This window comes from Mastomys coucha, unplaced genomic scaffold (assembly GCF_008632895.1).
Source record: "Mastomys coucha isolate ucsf_1 unplaced genomic scaffold, UCSF_Mcou_1 pScaffold16, whole genome shotgun sequence".
Classification (NCBI taxonomy): domain Eukaryota; kingdom Metazoa; phylum Chordata; class Mammalia; order Rodentia; family Muridae; genus Mastomys; species Mastomys coucha.
In genome coordinates, this window is record NW_022196898.1 from 42933375 (window position 1) to 42947972 (window position 14598).

At 41.6% G+C, this 14598-nt stretch overlaps 1 protein-coding gene across 2 annotated transcripts in view; it reads right to left on the reverse strand.

Annotated features, from left to right (window-relative positions):
• Positions 1-14598, reverse strand: part of Gabpb2 (GA binding protein transcription factor subunit beta 2) — a 33558-nt gene that overhangs the window by 14551 nt on the left and 4409 nt on the right. For both annotated transcript variants that reach the window (XM_031374786.1, XM_031374785.1), the window contains exons 2-5: positions 7010-7149; positions 5194-5361; positions 4213-4407; positions 584-734 (exon numbers count right to left, since the gene is read on the reverse strand). In XM_031374786.1, the coding sequence (XP_031230646.1) occupies positions 584-734; positions 4213-4407; positions 5194-5361; positions 7010-7117 (622 nt within the window). In that variant the 5' untranslated portion in view covers positions 7118-7149. The remainder of the gene's footprint in view (positions 1-583; positions 735-4212; positions 4408-5193; positions 5362-7009; positions 7150-14598) is intronic.

Below are 14598 nucleotides of genomic sequence, written 5' to 3' on the forward strand. Positions count from 1 at the left end.
GGGATTTGAACTCATGACCTTCCGAAGAGCAGTCAGTGTTCTTCCCCACTGAGCCATCTCACCAGCCCAGTGGTTCATAGTTGTAACCCCAGCAATTAAGAGGCTGAGGAAGGAGGACTGCTACAAGTTCAAGGCCAGCATTAACTACAGCATTAGTCCAAGGCCCTCGGCAATATAGTGACCCTATCTTAAATAAACCAAAGGAGCAGCAAGCAGGAAGAGAAGGGCTGTGACCATAGCTCATGTGACCTTAGCTCATGTGACCATAGCTCATGTGACCATAGCTCATGCGACCATAGCTCATGCGACCATAGCTCATGTGACCATAGCTCAGGCGTGAGGCCCTTGGCTCACTGTCAGCAAGAGTCTGAGGAGTTTTACTGTCCCTTCTTATGGCATTAGAGATGGAGTCCATGGTCTTATATATGCAGCAAGTGTTCTATCTCAGAGCTTTAATCCCAGCATTTTGGGGGAGTATTTTTTATAAGAGTGGGTATCAGACAGAATATCCATTTATGTCTAGGAAACTAGGATTCTGCTAACTTTTAAGCTTAAAACGGATGCCTCATTATCAGAACTCTACCTGAGGTTGCTTTGGTGTTGGCTGAAGAAACAAAGCTAGCGAGGTTAACGACCTCTCCAGAGGTGAAGAAGAACGGCGCAGTCACAGTCACAGGGTTAGCCACTGGGTTGGCTCTCTCGGGGTTAGTGTTCACCTGATTCTGCATTGCTTCCTGGCAAACAAAGCAGGTTATTTCAAAGTCAGTACACTTAACTTTAGTCATACAGTCAGTGAACAACACAGCCTCACCCCTCCCATGCTCCATTAAGCAGAACTAGTGTGGCATACGTTGTCCAGGGAGCTAAAGGTTCTCATTAACACTACAGCTTTTCTCAAACGGAAGCAACTCGTGGTAGCTTCCTTCCCCGAGCTTGTTTCTACTTGAGAAAGCCAAAGTGTATTATTCACAGAGCCTTCTATGTGCTTCACTTAACCACACTGGATTTTAACTTGGAAAAAAAATGAAGGGAAGGAACTGGTCTGCATAGTGTAAAAGTAATTTGCAGCACTAATAATTCTGTGATCAATTATCTACAAGACAAGATGCTAGCAGGAGATCCCTGCAGAGCAAAATACTCTCTAGAGTTTTATCCTACAACATGTTCCATTCTGCCACTGAAGAAATTCCTAAGAGAATGTATAACAAGCAGATAAATGAGTAGCAGATTTTGAAGTCTAGTTCCATATGCTACACTCTGGCTTCCAAAGATGTCTGCTCAATTTGGTGAAAAGATGCTTATCTTTTATTTTACTTTCAGAAGTTTTCTACAAACATAACTATCAAAAAAGTCCAGTTATAAAAGGACTTTGAACAATAACTGAAAGTTGAGGAGAAGAACCAGTCTTTGGAAAACCAGCTGTCATGAAAAACAAACAAAACCCGAAAATGCACAAGCAGCTATTTTTCATATGTAATTATCCCCTTGACTAAGAACTTCAATTGAAACAGATTATTCATTTTCCGGATACTGTTAAATTCTTTCTTTAGTCTGCTATTTCTAACCTCCAGCAGCTTCCTTTGGTAGGAGCTCTCACAGGCAGGCTTGCCTAGCCTGATGAAAGCTATCTTATGTTACTTAGTGTTGTCTTCTCTATCCAGTGTACCATCTCTGATTACCTTTTTAAACAATAACACCAATCCTGGATTTAAGTTTCTAAATCAAGATGTGCTGGTTCAAACATGTAATCCCAGCACTCCAGAAACTGAGATAGGAGGATCACCTTGAATTTGAGGCCAGCATGGGCTTCAGAGCAAGTGCCACATGAAGCAGAGGCACACAGCAAGATCATCTTTCAACTCTCTCTCAAAACCAAACCAAACCAAACCACTTCAGTCTTCAGTAGTGGTCCATACACAGCTTTAATCCCAGCACTCGGAAGGTAGAGGCAAGTGGATCTAGGTAAATTTAAGAACAGCTGAGTCTCCAAAGCTACTTCTAGGAAAACCAGGGCCACACAGAGAAACCAATCTTAAAAAAAAAGATGCAAAATAAAACAAAGAAAGCTTCTACTATGTTCCCACTGCTACAGAAACTACCACCTCACTAGCTGCATATCACTAACCACGTAAGCTCTCCTGCAGTACCACCTCACTAGTGCATATCACTAGCCACGTAAGCTCTCCTGCAGACCACCTCACTAGTGCATATCACTAGCCACGTAAGCTCTCATGCAGGCCCAGCCTACTTGCCAAGCACCTGCTGTCCCCAAACCCCAGGTCCACTGCTTCTTCTCTACACAGAACTACTCTTTTATTAAAAAAAAAAAAAAAAAATTCCTGCTCCTTTACATATCTGTTTTTTGTTTGTACTTTTTCTAGCATGAAATTTTTTTTCTTAATAATGAATACAATACCATTACTTTCCTCTGTGTGTGTGTGTGTGGAGGGGTTATGCATGTGGGGGGCAGAAAACAACTGGCAAGAGTCAGTTTTCTTTCCTTCTACCATGTGGGTCCAGAAAAGCAAGCCTAGGTCATTACACTTGGCAGGTACCTTTACCTGAGCCAGTTTACTGACCTGATTCAATTTTTTTTTTTTGTTCTTAAATTTATTTTTTATTATTATTAGACTGGATTATTATTATTTTAGACCAGATCTCTCTTTGAAGCTCTAGATGTTTGCAGACTCAGTATGGAGACTGGGCTAAAATTCAGAGATCCACTTGCCTCTGCCTCCTGAATGCTGAGATTAAAGGTATGAGCTACCACGTTTGGCTCTGCATGTTTTTAAGTGGTATGCATGTGTACATAGAGATGTGAAGATTAGAGACAACTGTTAGTATCAGTTCTCACTTTCTAGCTTGTAGGTTCCAGGGAATGAACCCAGGCCATCCAGCTTGGCAGCAAGTGTCCTTACCTACTAAGTCCTCTCATTGGCCCCTATATTTAATTTGGTTTCATTTGTCTTTATTTTTTGAGAGAGGGTTTCTCTGCTCTGGCTGTCCTGGAACTCACTCTGTAGACCAGGATGGCCTTGAACTCAGAGCTCCACCTGCCTCTGCCTCCCTTGTACTGGGATCAAGGCATGTGCCACCACCACCCAGTGAGTTTGAACTTCTAATCCTTATACCTCCACTTCCAAATTGTGGGATTCTATAGGCATGTGCCACGTTGGCTAGAGTGTCTTACTGTGTGTGTATGTGTGGGAGGGAGGATGCATTTGTATGCATGTGCAGCCAGAAGACAGCCTAAGTGGGGTTCCTCAGATGCTACCTACCTTGTTTTGTTGAGATAGGGTCTCTCACTGGTCTGGAGTTCACCAAGTAGGCAAGAGTGGTTGGCTAGCAAGCTCCAGGAAGCTATCTGTCTCTGCTTCCCCAACATTGACATTATAAGCACATGTTTCCACAGCTGGTTTAAAATATTTTTAATTACAATGTATTTGTTGTGTGTGTTGTGCACTAGTGTTCCAGGGCACACATGCGTATGAATTCTAAGCCATGTTCCTCTGATTTATAATATTCCCTCTCTCTAAATCAGAACATCTGCTCCAGAAAGGGAGGTGGCTGAGCAGCCTTTGATGCAAACAGGAGGTAAGCAAAAGCCCACAAATCAGAGAAGAACAGATGCCTGGGGCCCCACTAACAGTAAAGGGAGCAAGGAGTTGTCGGGGAGGAGACTCTGAGCAGCTGGACGAAGGAAGGAAGATGTCTGGACTGTGGAGCTGCTTAAAAGCTGGGCAGCTCTCAGAACCAGAAAAGGTCTGTGAACTTCTGCTCTGCAATGTCGGCAACTAAGTATTTCCACAACGTTGTTTTCTAATCACTGAATGATTCAGGACTTTATAGAATCCTAGTTAACAAACAAACAAACCCTAAGGCACGCTTACTTGAGAGCCTATCTTTAGCTTTGGCTTTATAGTAAGACTGTCTCAAAACAAAGGCCAGGCATGGTAGTACATATCTGTAATTCCAGCATATGTGAGGCAGGAAGATCACAAGTCATCTTTAGCTACATTCAAAATTTGAGATCACCCTGGGCTATTTGAGATCCTGTCTCAACTGAAAAAAAAAATAATGAAAGGTACCAATACAGAGTCACATGATCAAGACATGCTAGAATTTGATAAAATGGGGGAAATTGTGTTTTAATTCAGTTCCCTCAAAATAATCTACAATGTAGTGTACTTTGGGGACTATAAAGGAACATACCTGAAGCATGACCAAAATCTCAGTATTGTTTTTCTCCAGTGCTATGTCAAAGGCAGACTTATCAAATTTGCTAAAAGCGTGGACATCAGCTCCATATTTGAGAAGTAACTCGACAACATCTCGGTGATGATGCTCCGTGGCCCAGTGCAGAGCTGTCATCTGCAGCATATCCCTTGCATTCACATCGGCACCACTCTGTTATAAGAAAGCAACTGTTCACTACGTATAAGATCAAGTTACCAAACAGATTTACATAGAGACATTTAACGTTAGTTCTCCCTTAAGAACTGTCAGAGGGAGAAGTGTTTCTCAAGTCCTCCTAAGTGCTGAGACCCTATGCTTTCAATGAGCGGGTCTGCTAAGGACATCACTGGGAAAGTCTCACAGATGGCTGAGGAAAGGGAAGGAACAGATTTTGTTGCATTTATTAACAGAAAGCTGAGTAGGGCCTGAAAAAAAAAAAAGGCATAAGTACAGAGAACACCTACAGAAAAGGAACGAAGAAAAATCAATAAAATCTGTTTAGCCTTTAAAAAACAAATCAGAAAACAAAATCATCTCCATGATGACTCCTGAAACACAGTTTCCATGAGTAAAATAATAAATAGACAGATAGATAGATAGATAGATAGATAGACAGACAGACAGACAGACAGACAGAAAGACAGACAGACAGACAGATAGGTAGATTTGCAACTCAGTGACCACCTACACTAAGTCTAGATCACTTTCCTACCACTATTTAAGAAAAAATGGGAGGCAAAGAAATGTCTGTCTTACAGCATAGTCTGATGACTATTCTTTTGTTTGTTTTGTTTTTCAAGACAGGGTTTTTCTGTGTACCTCTGGCTGCCCTAGAACTCCCTTTGTAGACCAGGCTGGCCTAGAACTCACAGAGATCCGCCTGCCTCTGCCTCCTGAGTGCTGGGATTAAAGGTGTGTTCCACCACTGCCAGGCTCCCACCATTATTCTTGCTTTACCCTAACAAGCAGTTCCACGATGTGAGCATGTCCATCAGCTGCAGCCATATGCAAAGGGGTCCTGTCCACTTTGGTCCGGGCATCCCTGCTAACACCAGCTCGGAGAAGCACTTCTGCTGTGGAGTAATGACCATACTGGGCTGCAAGGTGAAGTGGCGATGTTCCAAGCTGTGGGGAGATAACATTCATTGAGTTCTACCATGTGAAGAGCTGTATCATTTCTGGGCAGAGATATATGGACAAGAAATGAATCCTATAGTACTCATCCTTGGAGAAAGGATCTTCCTGGGCAGAGAGACTGAAAAATGATAGCATTTTAGAGTTAATACAGTAGAGCTGCAGAGAATAGCGGATAAGAACATTGACTTTGAGAATCCATGTTGGTGACTCAGCTATTATTCCAGCTGTTGGTGATCCAACACCCTAACCTCGAAGGGCACCCGGACTCACATGCACATACCACATGCAGCCATACTCTCATGTACATCATTAAAAATAATAAAATAAATAAAATTAATATTGATGGGAAGGTAAAGGGGCCATAAATTAAATGCCCGTGAAGTATAATGATTTTAAGTGAGATAGAGCTACTGAGTAAGACTCACTAGAAGATGGGATTTTAAGCATGGCTCACAAGATAGTTTTCTTTTTTTGCTTTTCTTCTAGTATCAAAAAGAATATTCTGGGGCTGGAGAGATGGCTCAGTGGTTAAGAGTGCTGACTGCTCTTCCAGAGGTCCTGAGTTCAAATCCCAGCAAAAACATGTTGGCTCACAACCATCTGTAACGGGATCTGATGCCCTCTTCTGGAGTGTCTGAAGACAGCTACAGTGTAATCACATATAATAAATAAATAAATTAAAAAAAAAAAAGAATACTCTGAGGTGGGTATGGTGGCACATGCCTTTAGTCCCAGCATTGAGAGGCAGAGGGTAGGTAGATCTCTGTGAGATGGAGGCCCAGGACACCCAGGGCTGTATTGAGAGATCCTGTCTCAAAACAAATAAATGAACCAGTAGGACCCCGAAGTTATGAATTATTCATATCACAATAGTCTTCACTACGTCGTCAAAGTTATTCACACCAGTCAATGCTTAGGAAATCTGTGAATGCTAAGATGCCCCACATTATTACACAGACCTGAGTCTTCTGAAACTCTCTGGTCTGCAAGCCAGTTGACAGGCTCATTATATCAAACTTTTTGTTTTGTTTTGTTTGTCATTTTTATTTTGCTTTTCAAATCAGGTTTGGTTTTCTCTGTGTCCTAGAACTTGCTCTGCTGACCAAGCTAAACTCGTGTGCTGAGATTAAAGATGTGTGCCACCCTGCCTGCTATCTGTAGTATTTATTTGTATGTGTGCGTATGCATGTACATACAGGTATATGTGGATGAAGGTCAGAGGACAACTTTTAGGAATTTTTTTGTTTACTTGTTTTCACACAGCATCTTATTATGTAGCTTTAGCTGTCCTGGAGCTTGCTATGTAGACCAGGTTGGCCTCAAACTCAAAGAGGTCTTCCTGCCCGTGCCTCCCAAGTTCTAGGACTAAAGGCATACACCATCATATCTGCAAATAAAAATATTAAAAATAAAATAAAAGGGAAAAATCCCAAGAATCTAACAGCTACGATTACAACCTATATATTCACAGACAATTTTCAAATTGGAAAACTAACAGGGAACCTATACACTGAGGTGAAACAAATAAAGCTCTTTTAGAAGGAAGGACACAGGAAGCGAAGAGTACCACACCTGCTCAGCCTTGGAGGCTGGTCACAGCATACTCGGGAAGCACTGGGCCTTTGGCTAAGCTTACCCAGTCTGTGGTGAATGGAGCCCCATTTGCCATCAGTGTCCTCACTTCATCGTCTTGACCTTTCCTTGCAGCTTCTAGCAGCCTCTTCCCCAAGTCCACCAGAGACATCTTTATGCATAGAAACAGAAGTTTCCAGGTACCTGCAATTCAAACCCAAGGGAAGCAGTTGTCGTAATATGTTTTCTCTAAGACACAGTGGTTTGCCATGCTGTCCAGGCTGGCCTAGAACTCACTATGTAGCCTGTGAAAGCACGGAACTCAAAAACACTCTCTCTTCCTCTACCCCCCAGATGCTACTATATAGACATGGACCACTACAACCACAGCAGAATGTGTTTGCAAGATGCTTTTGTTTGGGGACAGGAGCTCGTGCAGCCTACACTGGCCTTGAACTTTTCATCTTTCTGACTCCAGCACCACAGTGGTGGGATTACAAGCTAGTGCCACCACACCTGGCTCCCTCCCACCTACCCCACTTTTTTATTCTAAGGCAGTATCTAGGTAAATTGGTCAGGCTAGTCCAAAACTCATTCCATAGCTCAGGTAGACCGAGTTTGTGATCTTCCTGCCTCAACTTCCCAAGTAACTAGGATTATAGGTTTTCATCACCAGACCCAGTGGAAAGAATATAGTTCAAAACATGCACCCTGATTTCTAGACAAGGCACAAGGGTACCTATTTGTAAAAGCGTTGCTTGAAGGAAATAGTTTATAATACCTCCTTAATGTCCTGCAGCGCATGACTGTATTGTATGTTTTGTACTGGATTTTATGTATTGGATTGGATTGTATGTATTGTATGTATTGTACTGTTTCTCTAGTTAGCCCTGAGAACCTGTTTAGGGTAGGTAAACTCCCTCAAAACTGACCAATTCCAATAAAGACTTCCTCAACCTCAATCTAATTCCTCCCCTAAAATAAAAGGCCACCAGGGCCTGTGAGCTGGCTCAGCAGGTAGAAGTGTTTTCTATAAAAGCTAGATGACTTGTGTCCTATACCGCCACCCCAGACCTCTAGGTACAAGAGAACTGATTCTGACTTCAAGTTGTCCTCTGACCTGTGAGTACATGCAGTAGAGTGTGCTCCCTCACCCACCATAAACAAACAACAAAAAATACAATTAAACAGATCACTTGGCAGGGCACATGCAAGTGTCCCTCTCTGGGAACCTCTCCCACTCTTGGGAGTTTTCATTTTTCCTACTAAGCAGCATATTTTTTTAACTGAATTGCAAGTGTTAATCTTTTTGTTTTCTAGCTATGGTGAAATGATGTGATGTCTATCAAAGTTTCTAGACAGAAACTTTTTTCCCTTTTAGGCAGAAACTCTTTTAGCCCAAGCTGACCATTAACTCACTGTGTAGCTGAGATGACCTTCAACTCCTGATCTTCCTGCCTTCACTTCCCAGGTACTGAGAACGTGGGTAAGTAACATCACAGCCAGCATGGTCAATGACTTGCTTAGACAGCATCAGAAGTGTGGTTTATGGCTCCTGAGCCACACTTATAACCTTACAGGAATCCATGTGATCCAAACTACTTTTTACTACAATACTATTTGACTTTATTTTTTAGCATCTTAGCAGTTGCAATGGTAGTGAAAATACAATGGAGGCATAGCTGTTGTTGCCTTTGCCCAAACCAAATTGTGAGGTAAGCTTACTATGGTTGTTACCATGTGCTTTTTGGGGGGAGAAGGGGGGGGATAAGTTCGATTTAAGAAAATCCTTGCCCTGCAAGAAGGGATGCACCTGCAACACCAGCACTTAGGAGTATAGGCAGCAGATGAGGCACAAAGCCAGTGTCAGCTACACAGTGAGTTCTAGATGGGCATGGGCTAGTCTCAATTTTTTTTCATGCTCTCTCCCCATGTGTGCGTGCGTGTGCATGTGTGTTCTGTGTATACATTGGTCAGAGAACAGCTTACAGGAGTTGATTCTCTCCTTCTATTGTGTGCTTGAGGGACTGAACTCGGTCATCGGGCTTGGCAGAAGTTCCCCTTGAGCTACCTTGCCAGTCTAACAACCTCAGTTTGATCCTAGGATCCACATGATGATCCTAGGAGAGGAGTAACTCCAGCAGAGTCCTTGGAGTTCTCACAAACACCCCCTTAATAAGTTAGTAAGAAATTCAAAGTAGGGCCTGTGGCAAAGGCCTGTGATCTCTGTACTCCTGGTTTCTAGGAGGCTGAGATAAGGAGATTCCAAGTGAGAGACCAACCTGGGCTACATTATGAAACCCCAATCTCAAAAAAACAAATCGAGGGCTGGGGATAGAGCTCCGTTTATAGAGGCTGCTTAGCATGCACAACACCCTGGGTTTGAACTGAGCACAGAGATACAAAAGTCAGCACCTGTCTGAGCTATAATATGAATTCAAGAATAGCTTGGGTAATCTAATGAGACTTACCTCAAACTAAAGGATAGTAAAGAACAGCTCAGTGGTAGGATACTTTACATGTGCAAGGCTCTAGGCTCAAGGCCCAGGACAGCCAAAAAGTAATACAGAAAACTGGGCACAGTACAAAAATTCTTTTGATGTAACTTCAGATTTCTCTTTTTAACTAATTTTATTAGTTTTAAAACTATTTGTATTGATGACTATTTTCACTTGAGTCTATTTCTGTGTAATACCTGTATGCAATATCCTCTGAAGGTCAGAAAAGAGCATCGGATTCCGTGGCACTGAATTTACAAATAGTTGTGAGCTGCCCTGAGAGTCTTCAGGAAGAGCACCCAATACTATTAACTGCTGAGCCATCTCTCCAAGCCCTTGCAACTATCCTCCCCTCCCCACCCCTCACCCCACTGCAGAGGGCAAAACCCAGGGTATTACTGAACTAAATTATCAATCTTGCAACTAACTTTTAAGAAATTACCACATATCTTGTGAGCAATGTAATACAATGGCAGAGTGCTTGTCTAGCATGCATGAGGCTGTATGGACCACAAAAAAATTACCACTTGCCAAGCTTTGGTACAGCATCAAAGAATACCTACCATCATCTAGAAAAGCTATTTAAAAACTAGGTGTGGCCAGACCTGATGTCTCATGCCTATAATTCCTGTGTAACTATCTTCACAGAAATTCTAAAAAACTTGTGTGTCCCTCTCCTTTACTATCAGACTACTGGGACAACAAACTTCAAGAAATTCTCAGGTACCAGGCAGAGAAAGTTGTGACCTCAGAAAGAGACCTCAGTTCTGACAGCTTGTCTGACCACCTTGTAGGAGCCTGGAACCAATGAAGTAATTAGGGCCACAGTTTGCCCAGGAGTGATCAGTTAGTTATACATACATACTTCCTATCGACCTAAAACTCATGTTACATCAGAACCTCAAACGGACTGGGGGTGTCACTAGCTTTGTTTCCAGTGGCCACGCTGAATCAATCCCTTCTGCTTTTCGCTATTAATGATGCATTTAATTGACATATCTGATGATGAATGGTCAAGCCTAGCTTGTTAGGGATGCCAGGGCTCAAGCTCTGAACCTAACATGCACAGTAACAATTTTGGCAAACCATAGCCAGCAGAAAACAGTTAGAGACTCACTCTCAAAGAGGGCAGACTGAACAGCACCAAGTAGCTGCTGGGGTCATTTTATTCCACAGAGTTCTTTCTTTTGAGAATCTTTCTACATCTGGCTGTCCTGAAAATATGAAGACAAGGCAGGCTTCAAACTCAGAGATCAGCCTGCCTCTGCCTCCTGAATGCTAGGCAGAGCCACAGTGCCCAGCTAGAGACTTTTACCTTCCTATTTCTGCTCTCATCTCTATGCGAACAAGCAGAAAAATGAGTATTTGGACTTGGTATTGGAGTCTTGAGATAGCCTGGCTCATGGAAATTTTCTGCAATAGGCTTTGTCTGAAGTTCTGAGCTGTTTCAATTCTGTTGAGCTATTTGGGTTGTCATAAAGCTTGCATGACAGGAGCCTTGTCAAGTGTGTGTGTGTGTGTGTGTGTGTGTGTTTTATCTGCTTATATGTCTGTATACCACATGTGTGCCTGGTACTAAAAGAGGCAAGGTGATACAGGATCCCTTGGAGCTACAGTCACAATTGTGAGCCACCATGCGGGTGCTGTATCTCACCCGATATTGCAGATCAGAGAGTACTCTTAACCACTAAGCCACCTCTCCAGCCCCAAGCCTTAGCATTTTGAAAGCTCTTTTTAAGGAATCTGGAGTTTGGCTGAAGGATCTGGACATCTACACATGATGGTTAAAGCATGTCTGTCTTTTGTGGCTCTTCTCTGTCTTGAGACAAGAGATGCAAGCATGCTGAGAACTCTATTGTGATTTGTGTAACCATGGAAAATATTGTTTGTACTATCTTAATGGCCCTTTGGGGAAATTCTAGATGACTAAATCTTTTGTAAACTCATCAGTTTCTAAAGCATCATGGGACAGAACTTAATCTGTCTGCAGAGTTCCTGAGAAATAACTGAGTAGTGTGACCCTGGCTGCTTCATTTTTCCATGTCTCTTTGAACTTTCTATGTGTTAAAAGTACTGTTCTTGACATGCCTGCTTTATGAGCTGTGTATACATAATATGAATGTGAATTATTTAAGGACAGATTTGGGAGTTGCTCCCCCAGCTTTTATTTGATTTTTTATTCCTTTAAAATGTAAACTAAAATACAGAACTTAATAGCTAACTATATGAATTGTGACTAGATGATTTCCCCACCTCCACAGGTTCTCATTAGGTAGTCCTGGCTAGCCTAGAACATAGATGTAGACTAGGTTGACCTCGAAATCACAAAAACTCACCTGCTTGTTTTGAGAAGAAATTGTTTTATTTATTTATGTCAAGAGTACCTGAAAGATACTTGAAAAGACATTTGAAAACAAAACAAAAGGGAAAAAAAACAAACAAACCTCTTCTGGTGTGTCTAAAACCAGTAACAGTGTACTTATATATAATAAATCTTTAAAAAAAATGAGAGAGAAAGAAACCCTGTCTCAAGCCGGGTGGTGATGGTGCACGCCTTTAATCCCAGCACTTGAGAGGCAGAGGCAGGCGGATTTCTGAGTTTGAGGCCAGCCTGGTCTACAGAGTGAGCTCCAGCAGGACAGCCAGGGCTACACAGAGAAACCCTGTCTCGAAAAACCAAAAAAAAAAAAAAAAAAAAAAAAAAAAAAAAAAAAACCAAAAAAACAAAAAAACCAAAAAAAAACAAAAATACCATGTCTCAATAGAAAAGACAAACAAAAAAATTCTTTATGTTGATGGAAATGTCTCTAAATAATGCACATAAAAATCCTTTTGGACAGGTAATAATGGCATTTGTCTTTAATCCCAGCACTCAGGAGGCTGAGGCAGGTGAATCTCTATGAGTTGGAGGCCAGCCTGATCTATAGACAAAGTTCCAGGATAGCCAAGGCTACTCAGAGAGTTCCTGTCTTGAAACTGCCCCCATTAAGATAAATAAAATAATCCTTCTGTGGAGTTATTGCTATGTTTCCTTTTTCAGGAATATTTTGTCTTTTTACATTTACTTATTCTCTGTGTGTATGCATATATGTATGTATCTGTGTGTGTCTATGAGTGTCTGTGTGTGGGCACACATGTGGAGATCAGAACAACTTTCTGAAGTCAGTTCTCTCCTCCTACCATGTGGGTCCCAGGAACTAAACTAAACTCAGATCTTCAGGTTTGTTTGCAAGCATTTTACCTTGGAGCTTCTCCTCAACTCCTAACTTTCCCTTTTGTGAAGAGAAACACAGGAGCTACAATTCCTACAGTCAGTAACCCTGAGCCAGTAACCTGCATAAGCTTCTCTATGTAACAGAAAAGGTCTGTGCCACTGTGTGTCATGTGCTTGTGTGCTGTGGGACTCTATTATCTTGTTTTTAAAGGGTGGTTACATTTAAAAATATGTTAACTGCTCAGAAAAAAAGATTTTGTTGTTGGTTTTTTGAAACAGAGTCTCTCTATTATCTATCTCTGGCTGTCCTGGAACTCTCTGTAGACTAGACTGGCCTTGAATTTATAGAAATCCACCTGCTTCTGCCTCTTGAATGCTGGGATTAAAGTTGTGCTCCACCATGCCAGGCTCTCAGAAAATTTCTAAATTGATTTTTGCTTGTAAATTTAAAATGTAAATGTAAAACATATATTTTAGAATTGGCTTGTATATAGAGCTACTTTTGCATGATTTCTGGGCTTTGATCCATATGGAATATACCTATATTTTCTGAATGATGAAGGCTAATTAGCCCATTTCTATCCCTATTAGTCTAATTGCTAATAAAAAATACATTTTGTTGTAATGTTATAGGAGTGGTATTTTATCTTTATCTTTTTAATATTTATTCTTTTTTTTTTTTTTTTTGGTTTTTCAAGACAGGGTTTCTCTGTGTAGTCCTGGCTGTCCTGGAACTCACTCTGTAGACCAGGCTGGCCTCGAACTCAGAAATCCACCTGCCTCTAATATTTATTCTTAAAATTATGTTTGTGGTACGTGTGGGTATGTGTTCTTGGAGGCCAGAAGGGGGAGTCAGTCTCTTGAAACTGCAGTCACAGGTGGATTTGGGCCACCGGATTTGGTTGCTAGGAACCAAAAGCAGAACATAATCTTAACCACTGAGCCATCTCTTCAATCCAGAAAGTGGATATTTTAATATCCAACAAAGTATATATGTACATTATAAAATTAACAGGATTTTATACTTTAGTGAACTAACTGCTTGGCAACCAGCAAGATAGTTCAGCGTGTAAATGAACTTGCCACCAGGTCTGACAACTAGAGCTCTATCCTGGGCAGGCACCTCTACCTGAATACTGTGGGCATGCACACTCCCACCCCAAATCAACCTGTACACAATTAAAAGTAAAATGCATACTGGGACTGGAGATTAAGAACAGTCGCTGCACTTCCCAGCAACCCCTTGGAACTGGAATTCTGAAGCACTCTTTGTGGTCCCCATGAGCACTGCATGTCCATGGTGCATATATGTATAGGCAGAGATAGGTGGATCTGTGTATAGGCCAGCCAAGAGCTACAGAGGGAAAATGGGTATTAAAATATTTTTTTTGTTTGTTTTTGCTTTATGTTTTGAGGCAGGGGTTTCTTTGTGTAACCCTGGCTATCTTGGAATGCAATGTGTAGACCAGGTTGGCTTTATACTCAGAGATCAGCCTGCCTCTGCAAAGGCATGCACCTTTTGATGCTGGCCCTATTTAAAAAAAAAAAAAAAATCTTAATTGGGGCCGGCAAAATGGCTCAGAGGTTAGGAGCACTGACTGCTAGTCCAGAGTTTCTGAGTTCAATTCCCAGCAACCACATGGTGGCTCACGTTCATCTATAATGGGATCCGATGCCCTCTTCTTGTGTGTCTGAAAACAGTGACAGTGTCTTCATATATAATAAATAAATCTTAAAAAAAAGATTTCTATATTAAAAAAAGATTTACTTATTTTATGTATGTGTATTCACATATATAAAACACTCTCATTCTGTTCCAACACACTGTGCTCCTAACCACTAAGCTATTTCTCCAGTGCCCTCGCCCCCCAACCCCTACTCCTGTAGCCTCCCTCCCCAAGTTTTTTTGTTGTTGTTGTTGTTGTTGTTTTTTTTTTTTTT